Source organism: Scyliorhinus canicula, chromosome 3, assembly GCF_902713615.1.
Source record: "Scyliorhinus canicula chromosome 3, sScyCan1.1, whole genome shotgun sequence".
Taxonomy (NCBI): Eukaryota; Metazoa; Chordata; class Chondrichthyes; order Carcharhiniformes; family Scyliorhinidae; genus Scyliorhinus; species Scyliorhinus canicula.
Genome location: NC_052148.1, coordinates 262634935 through 262651984, shown reverse-complemented (window position 1 = coordinate 262651984; position 17050 = coordinate 262634935). Strand labels below are relative to the sequence as shown.

General features: G+C 44.5%; 1 protein-coding gene across 4 annotated transcripts in view; it reads left to right on the top strand.

Moving 5' to 3' along the window:
* The window catches only part of gstcd (glutathione S-transferase, C-terminal domain containing), a 219717-nt gene that overhangs the window by 29696 nt on the left and 172971 nt on the right, over window positions 1-17050 (top strand). For all 4 annotated transcript variants that reach the window (XM_038792710.1, XM_038792709.1, XM_038792711.1 and 1 more), the window contains exons 4-5: window positions 3355-3609; window positions 11904-11997. In XM_038792710.1, coding sequence (XP_038648638.1) covers window positions 3355-3609; window positions 11904-11997 — 349 coding nt within the window. The remainder of the gene's footprint in view (window positions 1-3354; window positions 3610-11903; window positions 11998-17050) is intronic.

Genomic DNA, 17050 nt, shown 5'->3' with positions numbered 1-17050 from the left:
GATCTGTTTTGGGAAACTCACGATACAGTCTGTGGTATTAGGGGACTGTTTTACTGCACCTGCTATGGATTTGATGTATCTCTGCTGGATACCTCTCATACTGACCATTTATCCGTGCTGCACAAGCTGAATATATTGGTCTCTGAGGATTTTCACAATCTGCTAACAGCAATGTATTTTTCTGGTGATACTTAAATCCATCTCTTTAGAACTGATGAGATAAACCTTTTTCACTTGGTTTTGAGCTTGGAGGTTAGTTGATTTTCTCGTAGAGCGTGACCCAACTGCAAAGCACAAGTAGGGGAAAAAAATCAAGTGTGTTTGAACGCTTGAAGTTGCAGGTTGTACAGTTACGCCCAAGTCCCCGAACTACTCCATCAACAATGTGAAAGTGACATTATTGAGTGTTTTTGCTTTTTCAGTTGTATTCAATTAAAAGATAGAGAACATTGCTTACGGTCCTCGTCACAAGCTCCGTTCCTTTGTCACCACTTCCATCCCTCTCCTTAGCAGCTGTCTGATGCTGTATCTGATTGTTTAAAACCCTGGTGTCACCATTGGCTTCTAGCCACACTTAGGCACCTGCACCATGACTAAATAAAGACACATACACAACCAGGCTGCTTTGTTCTGAGTTCGGAGATGCACCTGTTGCTTGTTACTGTTTTCCCTTTCCATCCCAGTGCCCACTCTCCCTCTATATTTCCACATCCATAACATGCCCCTGCCCCAGTTTACTAGCTCCCTAAACGCTTATCCATTCTTTTGCTACCTCTAGACTTGATTATTCAGGCACTCCTGGTTGGGCTCCCACCTTCTACCCTCCAAAATCTGAGACCATTCAAAACTCTGCTGTAATTTGTCCAAGCTTGCACCAAGTCCCACTCACCCGTCTACCTAACCCTGTGCTCTCTGACCTACATTGGCTCTCGGTCAAGCAACACTTCAATTATGAAATTCTCATCCTCGTTTTCAAATCCTTGTCCCTTCGCATCTTTCTAATCTCTTCCAATCCTGCCGCGGAGAAAATGTGTTCTGCCAATTCTGGCCTCAGGACCATTCTGTAGTTTAGTCACTCCACCATTGGTGGCTGTCCCTTTGGCTGCCAGCTCGCTAACCTGCCTCTCTCTTATCTCTCCACCTCTCCATCTCTCTCTCCTCCTTTAAGGTGCTCCTTAAAATCTAGCTCTTTGTTGAAACATCTGGTTTAGCATTCTCTGATCTGGCCCGTTGTCAAATTGTGTTTCCTCACCTTAAAAGTGTTATTTTTCGGAAACTTGTATGGGTAGGCATACTTTATAAAACTTGCCCGTTTTAATTATCTATCACTTGTTGGATAAAAAGCAGGAAAGAAAAGAAATGGATTGCATATGCATGGAGCATTTCACATTCAAAGGGCTTCTGTAGTAGTTATCCTTGTATTCCGGCCAACATTATTCCCTTTATCAACACCATCCAGTACAGATTATATGGTCTTTTATCTTGTTGCCATTTATATAACCTTGCTGTGTGTAAATGGGCTTTGACATTGTCTATATTAGCACTTCTTTTCTGTAAAGGGCTTTGTAAAAAAAAATCTTGGGCGCGATTTACCGGCCTCGTTCTGCTGGAAGCAGGATGGGACGTGGCCAGTAAATCCCACGAGAGGCCTCTTCCGGGATCATGTGGGCAGGATCCAGATTTGCATGGTTAAGAGTGCCGTTAGGTACACTTAACTAGGTCTACGCCAGAGCTAACCAATCCCCGGGATCTATCGACCTCGCTGAGGAGACTCTGGCCGGGTCTCCACAAACGGGAACCAGGCGGAATGGCATTTGGTGGAAGGGGTGGGGGGTGTCTTCCAAATGATCAGAGGCCCCCGGGTGGTTGGCCTCTGGGCAGGGATGCACCCTGGCACTGCTGATGCTATCTGGGCATCTTGGTAGGGGCACTGCCAGGATGTCAGGTTGGCAGTGCTAATCTGGCATTTGCCTGTGCCAGGGATTGGGCCTGGGGGTGTCCTGCCCATATGAGGTGGGGTGCAGGGGGACGTGAGGACCCCCGACAGGTGAGTTGCGGCATTGGGGGTGTTCCGGGGGTCACATAGGGGGATATGGGCACCATTTAAAATTGCCGCCCTGATCTCTTCCTGCAAGCGGATCTCCTCAGTGCAGGAAATAATGCTAAGTGTGGGCCGGGGGGGGGGGGGGGTGTTGCTCGGAGTCCCATTCGACGCTTGTAGCGCCGGGAACTACCCTGCTAATCCCATCCAAGACGGGACTCTGTTGTTTTTTCACTAAATCATGTCTCTTGTGATTATTAGCAACTCCATAGCCTTTTGATATTCCAAAGGATTATCTAATAAGTATTCTTAAAGTGTCACCACTATTATAATGCAGAGAAAAATGGCAGCCATGTTGCACACTGCAAAATCCCACAAGGTGCTAAAAAATGTTGTATTCCTTAAGTAATGCACAGCAGCGCAGCTTGGATAGTTTGCTTGAGCTGGGCTTGAAACCATAACCTTCAGACTCGGAGACAAAGGTACTAACACAGTTGATTCCTTGTGGGTGTTCTAGGGATGTGAAAGTAGCTATATAAATTCAAGCTTTTTTCTTCCCTGCTTTAAACAATGTATTGATTTCAAACTTTTCAGCGCGCCTGGTTTAGCTCATGTGAGATTAATCACAGATGGAAAAGGAACAACTGCTTAAAAGATTGTTGAAGCTTGTGATGACCCGATACCCTGAATCCGAGGGCAAGGAGTCAGCCTGTAAAAGCTTTAGTTTAGCATATATTTTGCTCTTGAATGTCTAATAATTGCAAAGAATCAGTTTACAGAAGAAGCAACAGGTTGTGGGATTGATGGCTGAAATGCTTCTCAAGACACCATCATGCAATTTAGACGCAAGATGTTAGATGATAGCTTTCTTGCCGGTGAGCAGTTTGGATGTGTCCTTTTCGGGCCACATCAGATAAATGTTGTGCCTGCCAGAAGATTTTGTTACCTACTTTGTGTTTAACAAGCACCTCGCTATTGATCGAAGAGGAAGCGAGGTAAAATCTGGCTCAGTGGTGAGGTTTTCAGGGTCAGTTATGAGAGGGCTTTTGCCTCGGTTTTAGGTTTCGCACTTTTAACAATCACATGCCGCTCTTTGTAAATCCAGAGGTGTCGGAAATAGGACCTGAATATTTCTCTGACTGCAGAAGGGTAGTTCACATCACAGCTGCCGAGGAAAGCAGGTCCTCTGTGCGGCACCGTCAGTACATGCATGAGAGAGCTCCTTACAAAGTAAAAGGTCACGTCATATACGTATGAGGATGTTTTGATTTATGGCAAAGTTACATTTTTGTTCTGAATTTTGTCCCGATCAGGTTTCTCTTGGGGACTGTCGAGACGAGGGGCTGAAAGCTTTGCCTTTGCTAGCCCGCTGGTACCAACATGTTCAGGAAGTACCTGGGGTGAAGAAGGCGGCTTCAAGCTGTGGCATTCATCTTCTCAACCTAACTGCTCCCTTGCCTTCTGCCGCCATTCAAATTCGGAGCTTCTGTGACCCCAAGAAAGACAAAGCTGAAAGCACAGACCTCCATTTCCGAGGTGGCCCAAGGCCCACCATGAACAAGCTAGAGGTAACTCAATATTTTTATGGTGTTATTGTATCCTTACCCCCATATTTCACCTTGTACATAGAGACAGAAAGCATTACTGTATTTATTACCTTGTAAACCTGCTCTGCGTGAAAATATTCTTTTTACGATCAGTCTGACAACTGAGGGCGAGGTGGTTGCCAGTAACTTTTCACTGACTGACATTGATACAGACCCAATATGGAACATTGGAATGATTTGAGTCTCAAATCACAAATGATGTTCTTCAGTGACGAAGGCTGAAGTATTTTTCGTTTTATAATTTAATATTTTTTAGTTGCATATGCTAGAGCGTTTTCTCCACAGGAGTGCGATATGAAGAGGTTCAAAAAAGACAAGGAGGCAATTAGATGGTTTTGGGATATAATTCTAGAGATCAGGTGTGTTTGTGGATGGATCAAACTCTGATTGTGCGCTAGTGAAGCAGGAGGGAAACATGCCATAACCAGAGTTAGAATATTCAGGCTGGTAGGAGAGTATTGTCTAGATAGAGAGAAGTGAGAGTCTGGGGGAATTTATAAGTTAGGTGATGAGTTTTGAAATTGGTTCAGAGAGATGCTAGAGACTGACGAGAACATGGATATAAGTTGTGCAGGGCTTTATGTGGAGGTGGGCTTGGACCACAAGGTAGCTGAATTCTATGAAGCTGATTGTTTGAAGGCAGAGACGGGAGGCGATGTGGTCGTGGTATTGTCACTGGACAAGTAAACCAGAAACCCAGGGTAGTGCTGTGGGGACGCGGCCTCAAATCCCACCACTGCAGAAGGTGAAATTTGAATTCAATAAAAATCTGGAATTATCATAGAATTTACAGAACAGAAGGAGGCCATTCAGCCCATCGAGTCTGCACCGGCCCTTGGAAAGAGCACCCTACTTAAGCCCCATGCCTCCAACCTATCCCCTTTATCCCTGTAACTCAACTTAACCTTTTTTGGACTAGAATGGCCAATCCACCTAACCTGCACATCTTTGGGGTGTGGTAAGAAACCGGAGCACCCGGAGGAAACCCACGCACACACGGGGAGAACGTGCAAGCTCCACACAGACAGTGACCCAAGCCTGGAATCGAACCTGGGACCCTGGAGCTGTGAAGCAACTGTGCTAACCACTGTGCTACAGTGCTGCCCAAAAGTCTAAGGATGACCATGAAACCATTGCCGATTGTTGTAAAAACCCATCTGGTTCACTAATGTCCTTTAATAATAATCTTTATTAGTGTATACATTAACACTGCAATGAAGTTGCTGTGAAAATCCCCCGGTCGCGCCACTCCAGCGCCTGTTCGGGTACACAGAGGGAGAATTGAGAATGTCCAATTCACCTAACAGCACATTTCGGGACTTGTTGGAGGGAACCAGATACCCAAAGGAAACCCACGCAGATACGGGGAGAACGTGCAGACTCCGCACCGACAGTGACCCAAGCCGGGAATCAAATTTGGCACCCTGGCGCCGTGAAGCAACAGTGCTAACCACTATGCTACCGTGCTGCACCAGGAAAGGAAATCTGCCATCCTTACCTGGTCTGGCCTACATGTGAGTACAGATCCACAGCAAGGTGGTTAAATCTTAACTGCCCCTCAAGGGCAATTAGGGATGGGCAATAAATGCTGGCACAGCCAGTGATGCCCATGTCCCATGCTCAAATTTCTTTAAAAGGCCAATGAGAAAGAGGTTTGAGAAATCACTCTTCGAGGTGATGAAGGCGCAAAAGTACGTTCTACAGGTGCAAAAGTACGCTCTCAGCACTGCACGAGTAGAGTTAAAGGCTCAGTTTTGGGGGTCCAGTGGTCGCATGTCTGGGTAAGGTATCATAAGAGCTTTCAACATGTTGAGCCAGAGCCAAAGATGCTGCTTTCGCCAACATTCAGCTGCAGGAAATTTCAACTCATCAGGGGCCACATGTCGGGTAGATAATTTGATAATGTAGCAACAGCTTTGGTGTTGGGAGTGCTGCAGTCAGCTGTGGCAGTAACCAACTGATCTGGCAGGCAGTGTGTTCCATTTACTGTTACATTAATTCTGCCTTGGTGGAACCAAATATGTGGAATACATGTGGAAACCAAACTTGTCTTTGTAGATGATATTGTTCAAGGGCAGCTCATAAACAATGAGCCGTAGGAGCACGGTGGCGCAGTGGGTTAGCACTGTGGCCTCACAGCGCCGAGGTCCCAGGTTCGATCCCGGCTCTGGGTCACTGTCCGTGTGGAGTTTGCACATTCTCCCCGTGTTTGCGTGGGTTTCGCCCCCACAACCGAAAAATGTGCAGGCTAGGTGGATTGGCCACACTAATTTGCCCCTTAATTGGAAAAAGTGAATTGGGTATTCTAAATTTAAAATTGAAAAAAGAAGAAAACAATGAGCCAATGGCGGCCAAGGGTGCAACCCTGGACACAGTCATTTGTGGGAAAAAGTAGAAGCATCGATAGCACATTTGTATTTGGCTTCCACTAAACTTGTGTTTTCGGAGGGAAGTGAAGGAATGAATTTGAGGACAGAGCGAGGTGGAAGAGTGTCTTGGATGCTATCTGTAGCTGAGGAGGAACAAGAAAGAAAAACAAAATGGTCTCAGTGGTTACAGTAGAGAAAGGATGCAGTGCAGAGAAAGAGAATCATAGAACATAGAACATTACATAGAAGTTATAGTGCAGAAGGAGGCCTGTCGGCCCACTGAGTGCACCAGACACCAAGGGCAATTTATCATGGCCAATCCACCTAACCTGCACATCTTTGGACTGTGGGAGGAAACCGGAGCACCCGGAGGAAACCCACGCAGACACGGGGAGGATATGCAGACACCGCACAGGCAGTGACCCAAGCCGAGAGAGAGAGGGGTTCTTGTCATGATGCAGCGAGTAAGGATTGTCACATTTAGTCCCCAAACATTGTTGTACAGATCAAAATGTGCTGTTTGACCTGGTTCAGGGAGAAACAGCACTGCAGAACCACAAGGGGAAGATGTTCACTCGCAGTTCAAACAAATTTAGAAACACAATGCTCCAAAGAAGGAAAAAGTATAATGTCATACAATATCATCATTTAACAGTCAACAATTCTTCCCAAGAATCTGGAACTTACAACAACTTAGATCAAAAATATTTTACAAATTGGTAGACATTCAGTTAACATTTCAATGAATGTCTGAGCACGCATAGAAGTCTGAAAATGTCATTAATGTTGTGTAATATATGTCTAACAAAAAGAAACAGAGTCCGTCTGGGAAGGAATCGAGGGGTCATTCCTGGTGCCACAAGCGGTGGGAACGACTGCGCATATCCAATGGCATTGATTTTTGGCGCCCCCGCGAAGCCCCACTCAGTCTCATTTCATGCGCTGAGGAGTTCTACTCGCTGTAACTCCTCCGTGCAGGAGGAGATTGGGACGCCATTTTCAAATGGTGCGGCGATCTCTTGACCTGTTCTTCCCCCCCCATGCTCAACTCACATATAAGGCGGTCCTCATGCCCCCCCACCTCACCTCACTTGGGCAGGGCACCACTTGGTCCGAACCTTGGCAAAATGCCATCTTGACACCCTGACATCCTGGCAGTGCCTCCTGGGTGGGCACCATGACAGTGCCAAGCTGATACCTAGGTGGCACCAGCGGTGCCAGAGTGCCACTCTGCCCACCAGCAATGCCAACTACTCAGGGACCTCCGATGCCCTGGGAGACCCCCCCCCAATGCTGTTCCGCCAGGTTTCCATTTCTGGGGACCATACTGAACAGCGCTCGCCTAAGGTCTCTGAGGCAAAGGGGTTGGATCCCAAAGCCTCGGGTAGATCAGGTGAGCTGCATATTAGAGTGAGACTAGCTACTCACCCTAATATGCAGATTTGCCAGATACTGATCTAGATCGTAATGCCTCATGAGTTCCCGTTAGATCTCGCGAGGCGTGGTGAACCGGGTAAATCCCTCAAGAGACCTCTCCAAGCATCTACCAGCCACATCACCCTCCAGTTCAGGTGGGACGTGGCCAGTAGATCACGCCCATAGTCTTGATGATTGAAATGCACAGCAATTCTGAAGATGGATGGCACTGTGGTTAGCACTGCTGCCTCACAGCGCCAGGGACCCGGGTTCTATTCCGGCCTTGGGTCACAGTCTGTGTGAAGTTTGCACTTTCACCCCTTGTCAGCGTGGGTTTCTTCCGGGTGCTTCAGTTTCATCCCGCAGTCCAAAGGTGTGCAGGTTAGGTGGGGTTACCAGGATAGGATGGGGGAGTGGGCTTGGTAGGGTGGTCTTTCAGAGGGTGGGTGCAGACTCGATGGGCCGAACGGCCTCCTTCTGCTCTGCAGGGATTAATGATTCTCTATTTTTCAGTGGAGATTCATGAGAAGCAATTTATGATGCAAAAAAAGGGATTTAAGTTAAAGCACCATGCTTCTGAACTTCTAGTAGTTTTCACTTGTGCATCAAAAATAATCTTTCATTCCTCTGCTAGATATTTAGATCCCCCCTTTTTAAAAATTCCACATCTGACAGTGGCCAACCTGTATTTTGATGTGACCCAAAGTACAATATTAGCTCTCTCAACACCTCATTGTTTTCCAGTTCTTGCAAATTGATGTCTCACACTCTTAAGAATTCATTCACACTCCAAGCCCTTGAAGGGGGAATTTAACTCTGCCGATGATTTTCCATTTTAACTCTTAAATTGCTGATAAACGTTGAGCAGGTTCCCCCTATAACGAGCACTTCAGGCTAAATATTCAAATAGTTAGCACCAACATTCAAAATTTTTTCCTACAGAGTGATACCACAGCAATTTCAGATCATTGAACCATATTTTCCCAATCCCGATATTTCTCCCCCCACCGCCCACCCCAATCATACTGACAGCATATCATATCCCATGTAGAGTTATTTCTACTCAGCCATACTATTTAAAATTAGATCTGGATGAAAGTGCTGGTGGTTGTCACAGACACTGTGTTGAATCTGGTGGATGAGCTGTCACAGTAACCAGCTGGGCTTGTATCAATCTATCTCCAGTTGTACCCCATGCACTTTGGTTAGTTAAGACCCGAATGTTAAACAGTATCAATAGCGTTGACTCGAAGACCAAGGATTACTGTATTAGCTGAAAACCTCCTTTGCTGATAACTAGGCGGAGAGGAGCACAGCATCATCACTTTTGAATTGAAATTGTTGATTAAAATTAAAATGTTGGTGAGCGGACAAACCGATAGGGGACGTTGCGGATTGTCAGGCAGATATTGTGAAACTTAGCATGAAGTGCATAATTGGTAATAGGCCATTTTCTCTGATGATGCTGCATGAAAATTCTCCTCTTGGTTTGTCTGAAATGAATTGGAGGAAGGAGAAGAAAAACTACTGGCATAATTGAAAGTAAAAACTACTCGGGTATTTTGCTTCCCCTGTCACAACGAAAATTGGCCCCATTAGGTTGACGCTTTCTCGGAACAGGAGTAGGTCAAAGTTTGTTGCGCCATTCAATGAGATCCTGCCTGATCTGTGTCTAACTCCATCCTCCCACCGTTGACCATATCCCTTAATACCGGTGGTTAACAAAGGTTTTGGTGTGAACTCTCCAATCTTTCATAAGTTTGCTTTTCGATTGTCAGCCTCGGCTAAGTGGTAATACTCTGTAAGTTCCAGGCTATGGGTTCAAGCCCAACTGCAGGACTTGAGTACATAGCCCAGGCTGACATTTCAGTGCCATGCTGAAGGAGCGCTGCATTGTCAGAAATCTTTTGGAAAGATGTTAAACCAAAATTCCATTATTCCTCTCAGGAGGAAGTAACCATTGTACCGTTCCAGCATGATTGAGGACTGTTTGCTTGGTGTCCTGGCCGAATGTTTATTCTTCAACTAGCATAACACAGATTGCTAGTCTTTTATTTCACTGCTGTTTGTGGGACATTTCCTGGGATTAACTACATTGTAAAAAGTACTCCATTGGCTGTAAAGCACTTTAGTATTCGGTGAGATAGTAAGAGACACTATATAAATGACAATTATTTCTTTAGGGAAAAAAACGCCCCATTAAGATGAGTCGCATGGGGCTGGATTCTCTGCTGGCGGGATGCTCAGTTTTGCTGGTAGCCCAGGGGGTTCCCGACAGCGTGGGGCTGCCCCACAATGGGAAACCCCACTGACCAGCTGGCATAACGGAGCATCCCGCCGGCAGGGTGAAATAGAAATGTGGCGTGGCGGAGAATCCAGCCCATGAACTATTTCATAGAATCATGGAACGCCACAGTGTAGAAGGAGGTCAGTCAGCCCATCGAGTCTGCACCAGCCCTTACAAAGAGCATTCTACTTAAGCCCACACCCGCACCCTGCTCTGTGGCACAGTGGTTAGCACTCCTGCCTCACAGTACCAGGGACTCAGGTTCAATTCCAGCCTCGGGTGAATGTCTGTGTGGATTTTGTACGTTCTTCCCGTGTTTACATGGGTTTCCTCCGGGTGCTCCGGTTTCCTCCCACCGTCCAAAGATGTGCTGGTTAGGTGGATTGGCCATGATAAATTGCCCCTCAGCGTCCAAAGGATTAGGTGGGGTTATGGGGATAGGGTGGGGCCTGACCTTAGATAGGGTGCTCTTTCAGAGGGTCATTACAGACTCGATGGGCCAAATAGCCTCCTTCTGAACCGTAGGGATTCCATGATCTAGGTACATGATCTATTCCGGCATCTAAATGGCCTGCTTTCAGAAGCCTATCATTGCTAATTACACACCTCCGGTCATTTCAGCCATTGAGTAAGTTCCAATTGTAGTGATTGGAGCCAAAGATTTAAGGCATAAAAGGAGACCATTCAGCCCATTATTTCTCTGTTGGTTGTGTATTAACATAAGAACTAGGAGCAGGAGTAGGCCATCTGGCCCCTCGAGCCTGCTCCACCATTCAATGAGATCATGGCTGATCTTTTTTGGACTCAGCTCCACTTTCCGGCCTGAACACCATAACCCTTAAACCCTTTATTCTTCAAAAAGATATCTATCTCTATCTTAAAAACATTTAATGAAGGAGCCTCAACTGCTTCATTGCCCAAGGAATTCCATAGATTCACAATCCTTTGGGTGAAGAAGTTCCTCCTAAACTCAGTCCTAAATCTACTTCCCCTTATTTTGAGGCTATGCCCCCTAGTTCTGCTTTCACCCGCCAGTGGAAACAACCTGCCCGCATCTATCCTTTCCATTCGCTTCATAATTTTGTACATTTCCATAAGATCCCGCCGCATCCTTCTAAATTCCAACGAGTACAGTCCCAGTCTACTCAACCTCTCCTCGTAATCCAACCCCTTCAGCTCTGGGATTAATCTAGTGAATCTCCTCTGCACACCCTCCAGCGCCAGTACGTCCTTTCTCAGGTAAGGAGACCAAAACTGAACACAATACTCCAGATGTGGCCTCACTAACACCGTATACAATTGCAGCATAACCTCCCTAGTCTTAAACTCCATCCCTCTAGCAATGAAGGACAAAATTCCATTTGCCTTCTTAATCACCTGTGCACCTGTAAACCAACTGTTTGCGACTCATGCACTAGCACACCCAGGTCTCTCTGCACAGCGGCATGTTTTAATATTTTATCATTTAAATAATAATCCCGTTTGCTATTATTCCTACCAAAATGGAAAACCTCACATTTGTCAACATTGTATTCCATCTGCCAGACCCTAGCCCATTCACTTAACCTATCCAAATCCGTCTGCAGACTTCCGGTATCCTCTGCACATTTTGCTTTACCACTCATCTTAGTGTCGTTTGCAAACTTGGACACATTGCCCTTGGTCCCCAACTCCAAATCAGCTATGTAAATTGTGAACAATTGTGGGCCCAACAGTGTACCCTGAGGGACACCACTAGCTACTGATTGCCAACCAGAGAAACACCTATTAATCCCCACTCTTTGCTTTCTATTAATTAACCAATCCTCTATCCATGCTACTACTTTACCCTTAATGCCATGCATCTTTATCTTATGCAGCAATCTTTTGTGTGGCACCTTGTCAAAAGTCTTTAGCGTAATTCAAAACTAATTCATAATGCTGATCTTTATTAGTGTCACAAGTCGGCTGACATCAACACTGCAATGAAGTTACTGTGAAAATCCCCAAGTCGCCATACTCCGGCACCTGTCCGGGTACACTGAGGGAGAATTCAGAATGTCCAATTCACATAACAAATTTTTCTTCTGTTTCAAATATGCACCCAATATTCCCGTAAAAAGTACAGTGATCTTTGCAAGGTACTAATGTTGGAAAGTAATAAACTATAAAATAACTAATAAATGGTTCCTGTCTAAAAACAGGAGAATGGAATTTCAGCAAAATTCACATCACACCCTTGTCCATCGTGGAGCCTTGACTGGAGAAACCTTCCATTAGCTGTCAATCCCATAGAAGGTAAGAACAGTCTTTATGCTTCTCCTTTCACTTTGACTGTGTTTGAACCCTGTGGCCTCACAATCTAAGCTCCTTGTCCCTGAGCCCTTCTGCGTCCAGGTCATGTTGTGTCAGTATTGACCTCTGTCACTGTTCCTGACCTCTTCAGCAAATCCAGTCTTCCTTGGTTATCAGACGGTTCTGCAAGGTCATTCACGTTTTGTTAAGCCTTATTGATTTGGAAGCACACATAAGAACAATATTTTGAATCTGGGCAATATTTGGACCTGCCCCAAAATCCATTGTGTGTCCACAGAGCTTTATGCAGGTGCAGGAATGGTTGGCCTTGCTTCTCCCATCCTTTAGACTGTCTCTTACTTTTGCAAACAGGATCGTGCTGCTGCCTTTTCCGTGCCCACCCCGATCTCATGGGGGTGTTCTTTACTGTGGACAAGGTGTAAGCATCCAGCCAAGGCCAGCTCCTCTTGATGCATTGTACAAACCATGCGCACTTTTTAATGTGCCTTTCTTTTAAACCTTAGCGGAGGGCAACTATTTGCATAAACAGGATGACATCTTTCCAGCATTTTACACAGCGTAATTCTCAAAACTTGTGACAATTGACAGGAATAAAACCTTTTAAAACAAAGCTTCAGTATTAGTTACAATAAACTTCATTTACATTGCACTCACTTTTAAAATGCGATATGAATTGCAAAGAGAGTTCAGTGCATGACCGTCCAAAAGGAATAGCAATCTTGCTTTCAGTATCTTAATTTTGTTCTGCAATTATGTTTCAAATTTCTTTGATAACATTTATTCATTGAAAAATAATGATTTTACGCCAGTGGTGTTAACTGTTGGGAAAAGCTGAAATAGTGTGGATTCTAATAATATAATGTTAAACCTCTTACAGACAGTGGGTGAAGGAGGAGACCAGGAGTAATTCTTTACTCGGTGTTAGATTTATTCATACAGAGAAATATTGTAAAAGTATAGCTTCTAACTCTACAGCCCTATGCCAGTGTCAATAAGCATCTCTTTTTACATACGTAAGTATTTATCCGATAAGTAATCATCTCCACTTGTATACACGTAACATTAATTTATACAATTAATATCAACAACCTCTGGTTATGTTCACTGCTCTGGAGCCTCAGAATGATAAATGGTGGGCCTGTTTTTCTCTGCAATAGACAAGCTGAAAATTGCCATTCTTCCATCTTTTACTGGAAGGAATTTCACTTTTGAATTATGTCACAAGGTCCTGACTTTTAAATATTAACTCCGGCCACCTTCCTCCCTGCCTGTGAATGATGATCCCCCCCCCCGGGATGGTAACAAAAATTTAGCAGTTAAAATGCTGGCAGGTGTAAACGTGTTGGAGACGGTGGTAAGTCCCTAGACACCATTTTGAACCACCAAGCCACCCCATTTCCCCAGGAATAAGAAGAGTTTATGATCGAATTTTATGGGAGAATGTTGATTTATGTTGTGCGGTTCACTTGCTTGGGTTTATTTTTTATCGGATGAGAGGTTAAATGGTTTGCTTGTATTTAACCTTTGGAGGCTTCTCTGATTTATACTTCCATGATTGCTGCATAGCTCAGCCAGTTGTAGACCCTTAGGAATGCTTCATGTACGGTGGGTCTTTGACCTGTTGACCTCCATAGCTATTTTACTGCTGCAATTGGATTCCACCGGGAGAAATGCTCGCAGTATATGCTTAGACACAAGGAACCTGCTGCACTTGCTGCAGGCTCTGATATCATCTTAGAAAAAGACTCCTTCCTACCTTAAAGTTTAACTACACCTGCTGCCTAGCACTCTTCGATTCCGCACCGTGTGTGGCCAGTGAGGGCTGGGCAGGTGATGATGGCGGATGGGGGGGAGCGGGGGTTCCTGTATCTTAGTTAAAAGATTATTAGTTTGGGTATTACTGTGGCAGCCAAAAAGGGCACCATCTTCACCATCACCTCTCCACACTTTCCCACCTTTGAAAGTGCTAAGTGGTATTGGGAACAGTTAGGGTCTGAGTGCCATTCAGATGGAGAGCGCGTTTCAGATTCTCTAAAGAGAATGGGCAGAAATACACTATCTTAAATAGACCTAACAACACAACATCTTCTCCAGCCAACTAATATATTCCAGGTGTCAGATTGTATTTGTGGGTCAAATGCATACATTGGCGTGCTGTCAGGTATCTTTTTAAAAAATAAATTTTGAGTACCCAATTATTTCTTTTTCCCCAATTAAGGGGCAATTTAGCATTGCCAATTCACCTACCTTGCACATCTTTGGGCTGTTAGACCCACGCAGACACGGGAAGAATGTGCAAACTCCACACGGACAGTGACCCAAAGCCGGGATCAAACCCGGATCGTCGACGACGTGAGGCAGCAGTGCTAACCACTGCGCCACCGTGCCGCTGTTTGCTGTCAGATATCTGATAGTTTTTTTCCTTTGCGTATCATTTTTAATGTACATGACATTAATTCAACTTAATCTTAACAGTGTCTCTTTGCATTTAACACAGAAGTAAGGGGCAGCACGGTGGCGCAGTGGGTTAGCCCTGCAGCCTCACGGCGCCGAGGTCCCAGGTTGAATCCCGGCTCTGGGTCAATGTCCGTGTGGAGTTTGCACATTCTCCCCGTGTTTGCGTGGGTTTCGCCCCCAATACCCAAAAATGTGCAGGCTAGGTGGATTGGCCACGCTAAATTTCCCCTTAATTGGAAAATGAATTGGATACTCTAAATTTATAAAAAAGAACACAGAAGTAAGTGCAAGGATGTGGGGCTGGTTTTCATGGGATAACAGTGCTGGAAGCAATCTTACTTTGCCGACTCTATGGGGTGTGGAGGGAGCATTTTAGACCCTCCATGATTTCCTTGGAGACTGACTGGATTAGGTAGGCAACATGGTTTATGATACCCCAGAAGAGTTGTGAACCATTGGGAAACCGCGTCTGGAGTTGGGAATCTTTTGAGAGATAAATCATTCAAAAGTTGTTAACAACTTCACATATCAAATGTAACACTAAATGATAAGCTGAATATGTTTCTAACACCGTGATTAAGGAAAAGGCTTTGTTTAGAAAATGTAGGTGACCATTAAATTGACCAAGGTGTGAAAGTGTTCAGATGCAATGAGTACTTTATTGAGTGGATTAAGTGTTGCAATACAGATTTTATGTGTCAATTTTCCCCTGTGATTTAATCAATTCTTCGATTGACAGCCCATATGTTGAACCTTTGAAGCAGTAGAACAGAACCACATCAAATGTTTTAATGTATTCAGCTCTTATGCGTATTGGCAGCTTCAAGGGAACTGAGTTTTTTTGACAGTTTTAAAAAGTGGTTGTTGATTTACTTTGTTCATTTTGACAGTTTTATGAGCATCTCAAAGACTTCACAATGTTATAATACGGCTAAAGAGCTTTGTAGATAGTGTATACTGGGTAAGCTGATCTGTAGTACGACAGTAAAAACATGCCAAAAGCCCATGAGGCTGTCAGTATTCTGGTGTAGCATCTCCCAGGAAGTCTGCACGTGATGTGCTCATTGCCCTCTCCACCTTTGAACCTGATTCAAGTGAAATCGTGAGGATTAAGCAAGCTCCTCTTCTGCATTAAAGGTAAACGAATGTGACGTGGGTCGTGAAGGTTGGTTGGCATGGGTCGCAAAGGTTTTCAGGCCTGGGCCGCAATAGTTGGCTGGTTGACAAAAGTGAGTCCCGGGGAAATTTTTTTTAAAAACATTGTAATACAGCATGAAGCACTTCTGTACCATAAAATAAATGCAGCAGGCATATTTCTATGCAATAACAAAGGTCAGTGCCAGGACTATGAATTCTCAATGTAAGACCGTAAGATGTAGGAGCAGAAGCAGACCTTCCGTCCCATCAAGTCTGTTGCATCATTCAATGAGATGGTGACTGATCTGAAATGATAATCTTCATTCTCACTTTATCCCCACACCACTTGATTTCCTTCCTGATTTAAAATCTGTCTAATGTAGTCAGGGACCTCCTGATCACATTCCTCTTCCCTGGCTCAGATAAATCCAAGGGACAAAAATCAATCACTAAAGTACTTTCTTGTAAGGACAAGATGGACAGAAAGGCCTGAATATTTGTTTTCATTTAAGCAGAAAGAAAACCATTATTTTTAATCCAGTTTTAAAATCCATTTTGAAATCCAGTTCTTTACATGCTAAAATCTTCAGATGTTGCTCTTGCTTTGTCGCTACTCCTTATTTGACTGCAGACCCTTAGTTTATGCAGGATAGGCAGAATTCTATAAGATTCACAGACACAAGTGAAGGACAAGGTGGCCTTGCCATTCCTTCTCGGGTGGACATCTTAATGCTGCACTCTCTTGAGGTTCTGTGCCATTCTCAAGCATGTTTTCGCCCCGTGGTCTGGTTTCATTTGTAAAGTGTCTGTGATCTGCAGAGTACATGTGGCGTTTGAAGTGCGAAACCTCTAAACTTGTTGCATTGCTCCCGCAGATCATGTTCACATTCACTGACCACATAAAATGGATTGATTGATTTACAAATATACAGCAGAAGCACATCAACGACCCGTGGTTTCCTGTTGGTCTGACCATTTCTAGCTGTGGCCTTATTCCTTCTTGGTGTGATCGCCTATCGCAATAGTAGACAAACAGAGCATTCAGTGAGGACTCCGGAATTCATTCTCTCTGTTAAGAACTCATAATTCACGAGTGGCAGTGTGATGAAAGAGCTGTTAAGGTCATCTGCATAAGTGCAATAAACCCTGTATATCATAGTTTACCCCATTGAGCACTCTATTAATATCACAACTGAAGCTTTGTAAAGTAAGCAGCTGAATAACACTTTATAATGTGGGCTTTGCTTCACGACTCATATAAATCAAAAATAGAAAAGAAACACTATAAAAGGCAGTAGCTCATTTACAAATTCAATAAATCTTAGCTTCCACCATGCTTTGTTTAGAGCTGGCAGCCTGCTGTTTCATGCCAGAATGTATTGTTGATGTATTAAAGTTATATTAACACTCAGTGCGTTTTTGCCATTAAATGTCATTAGAT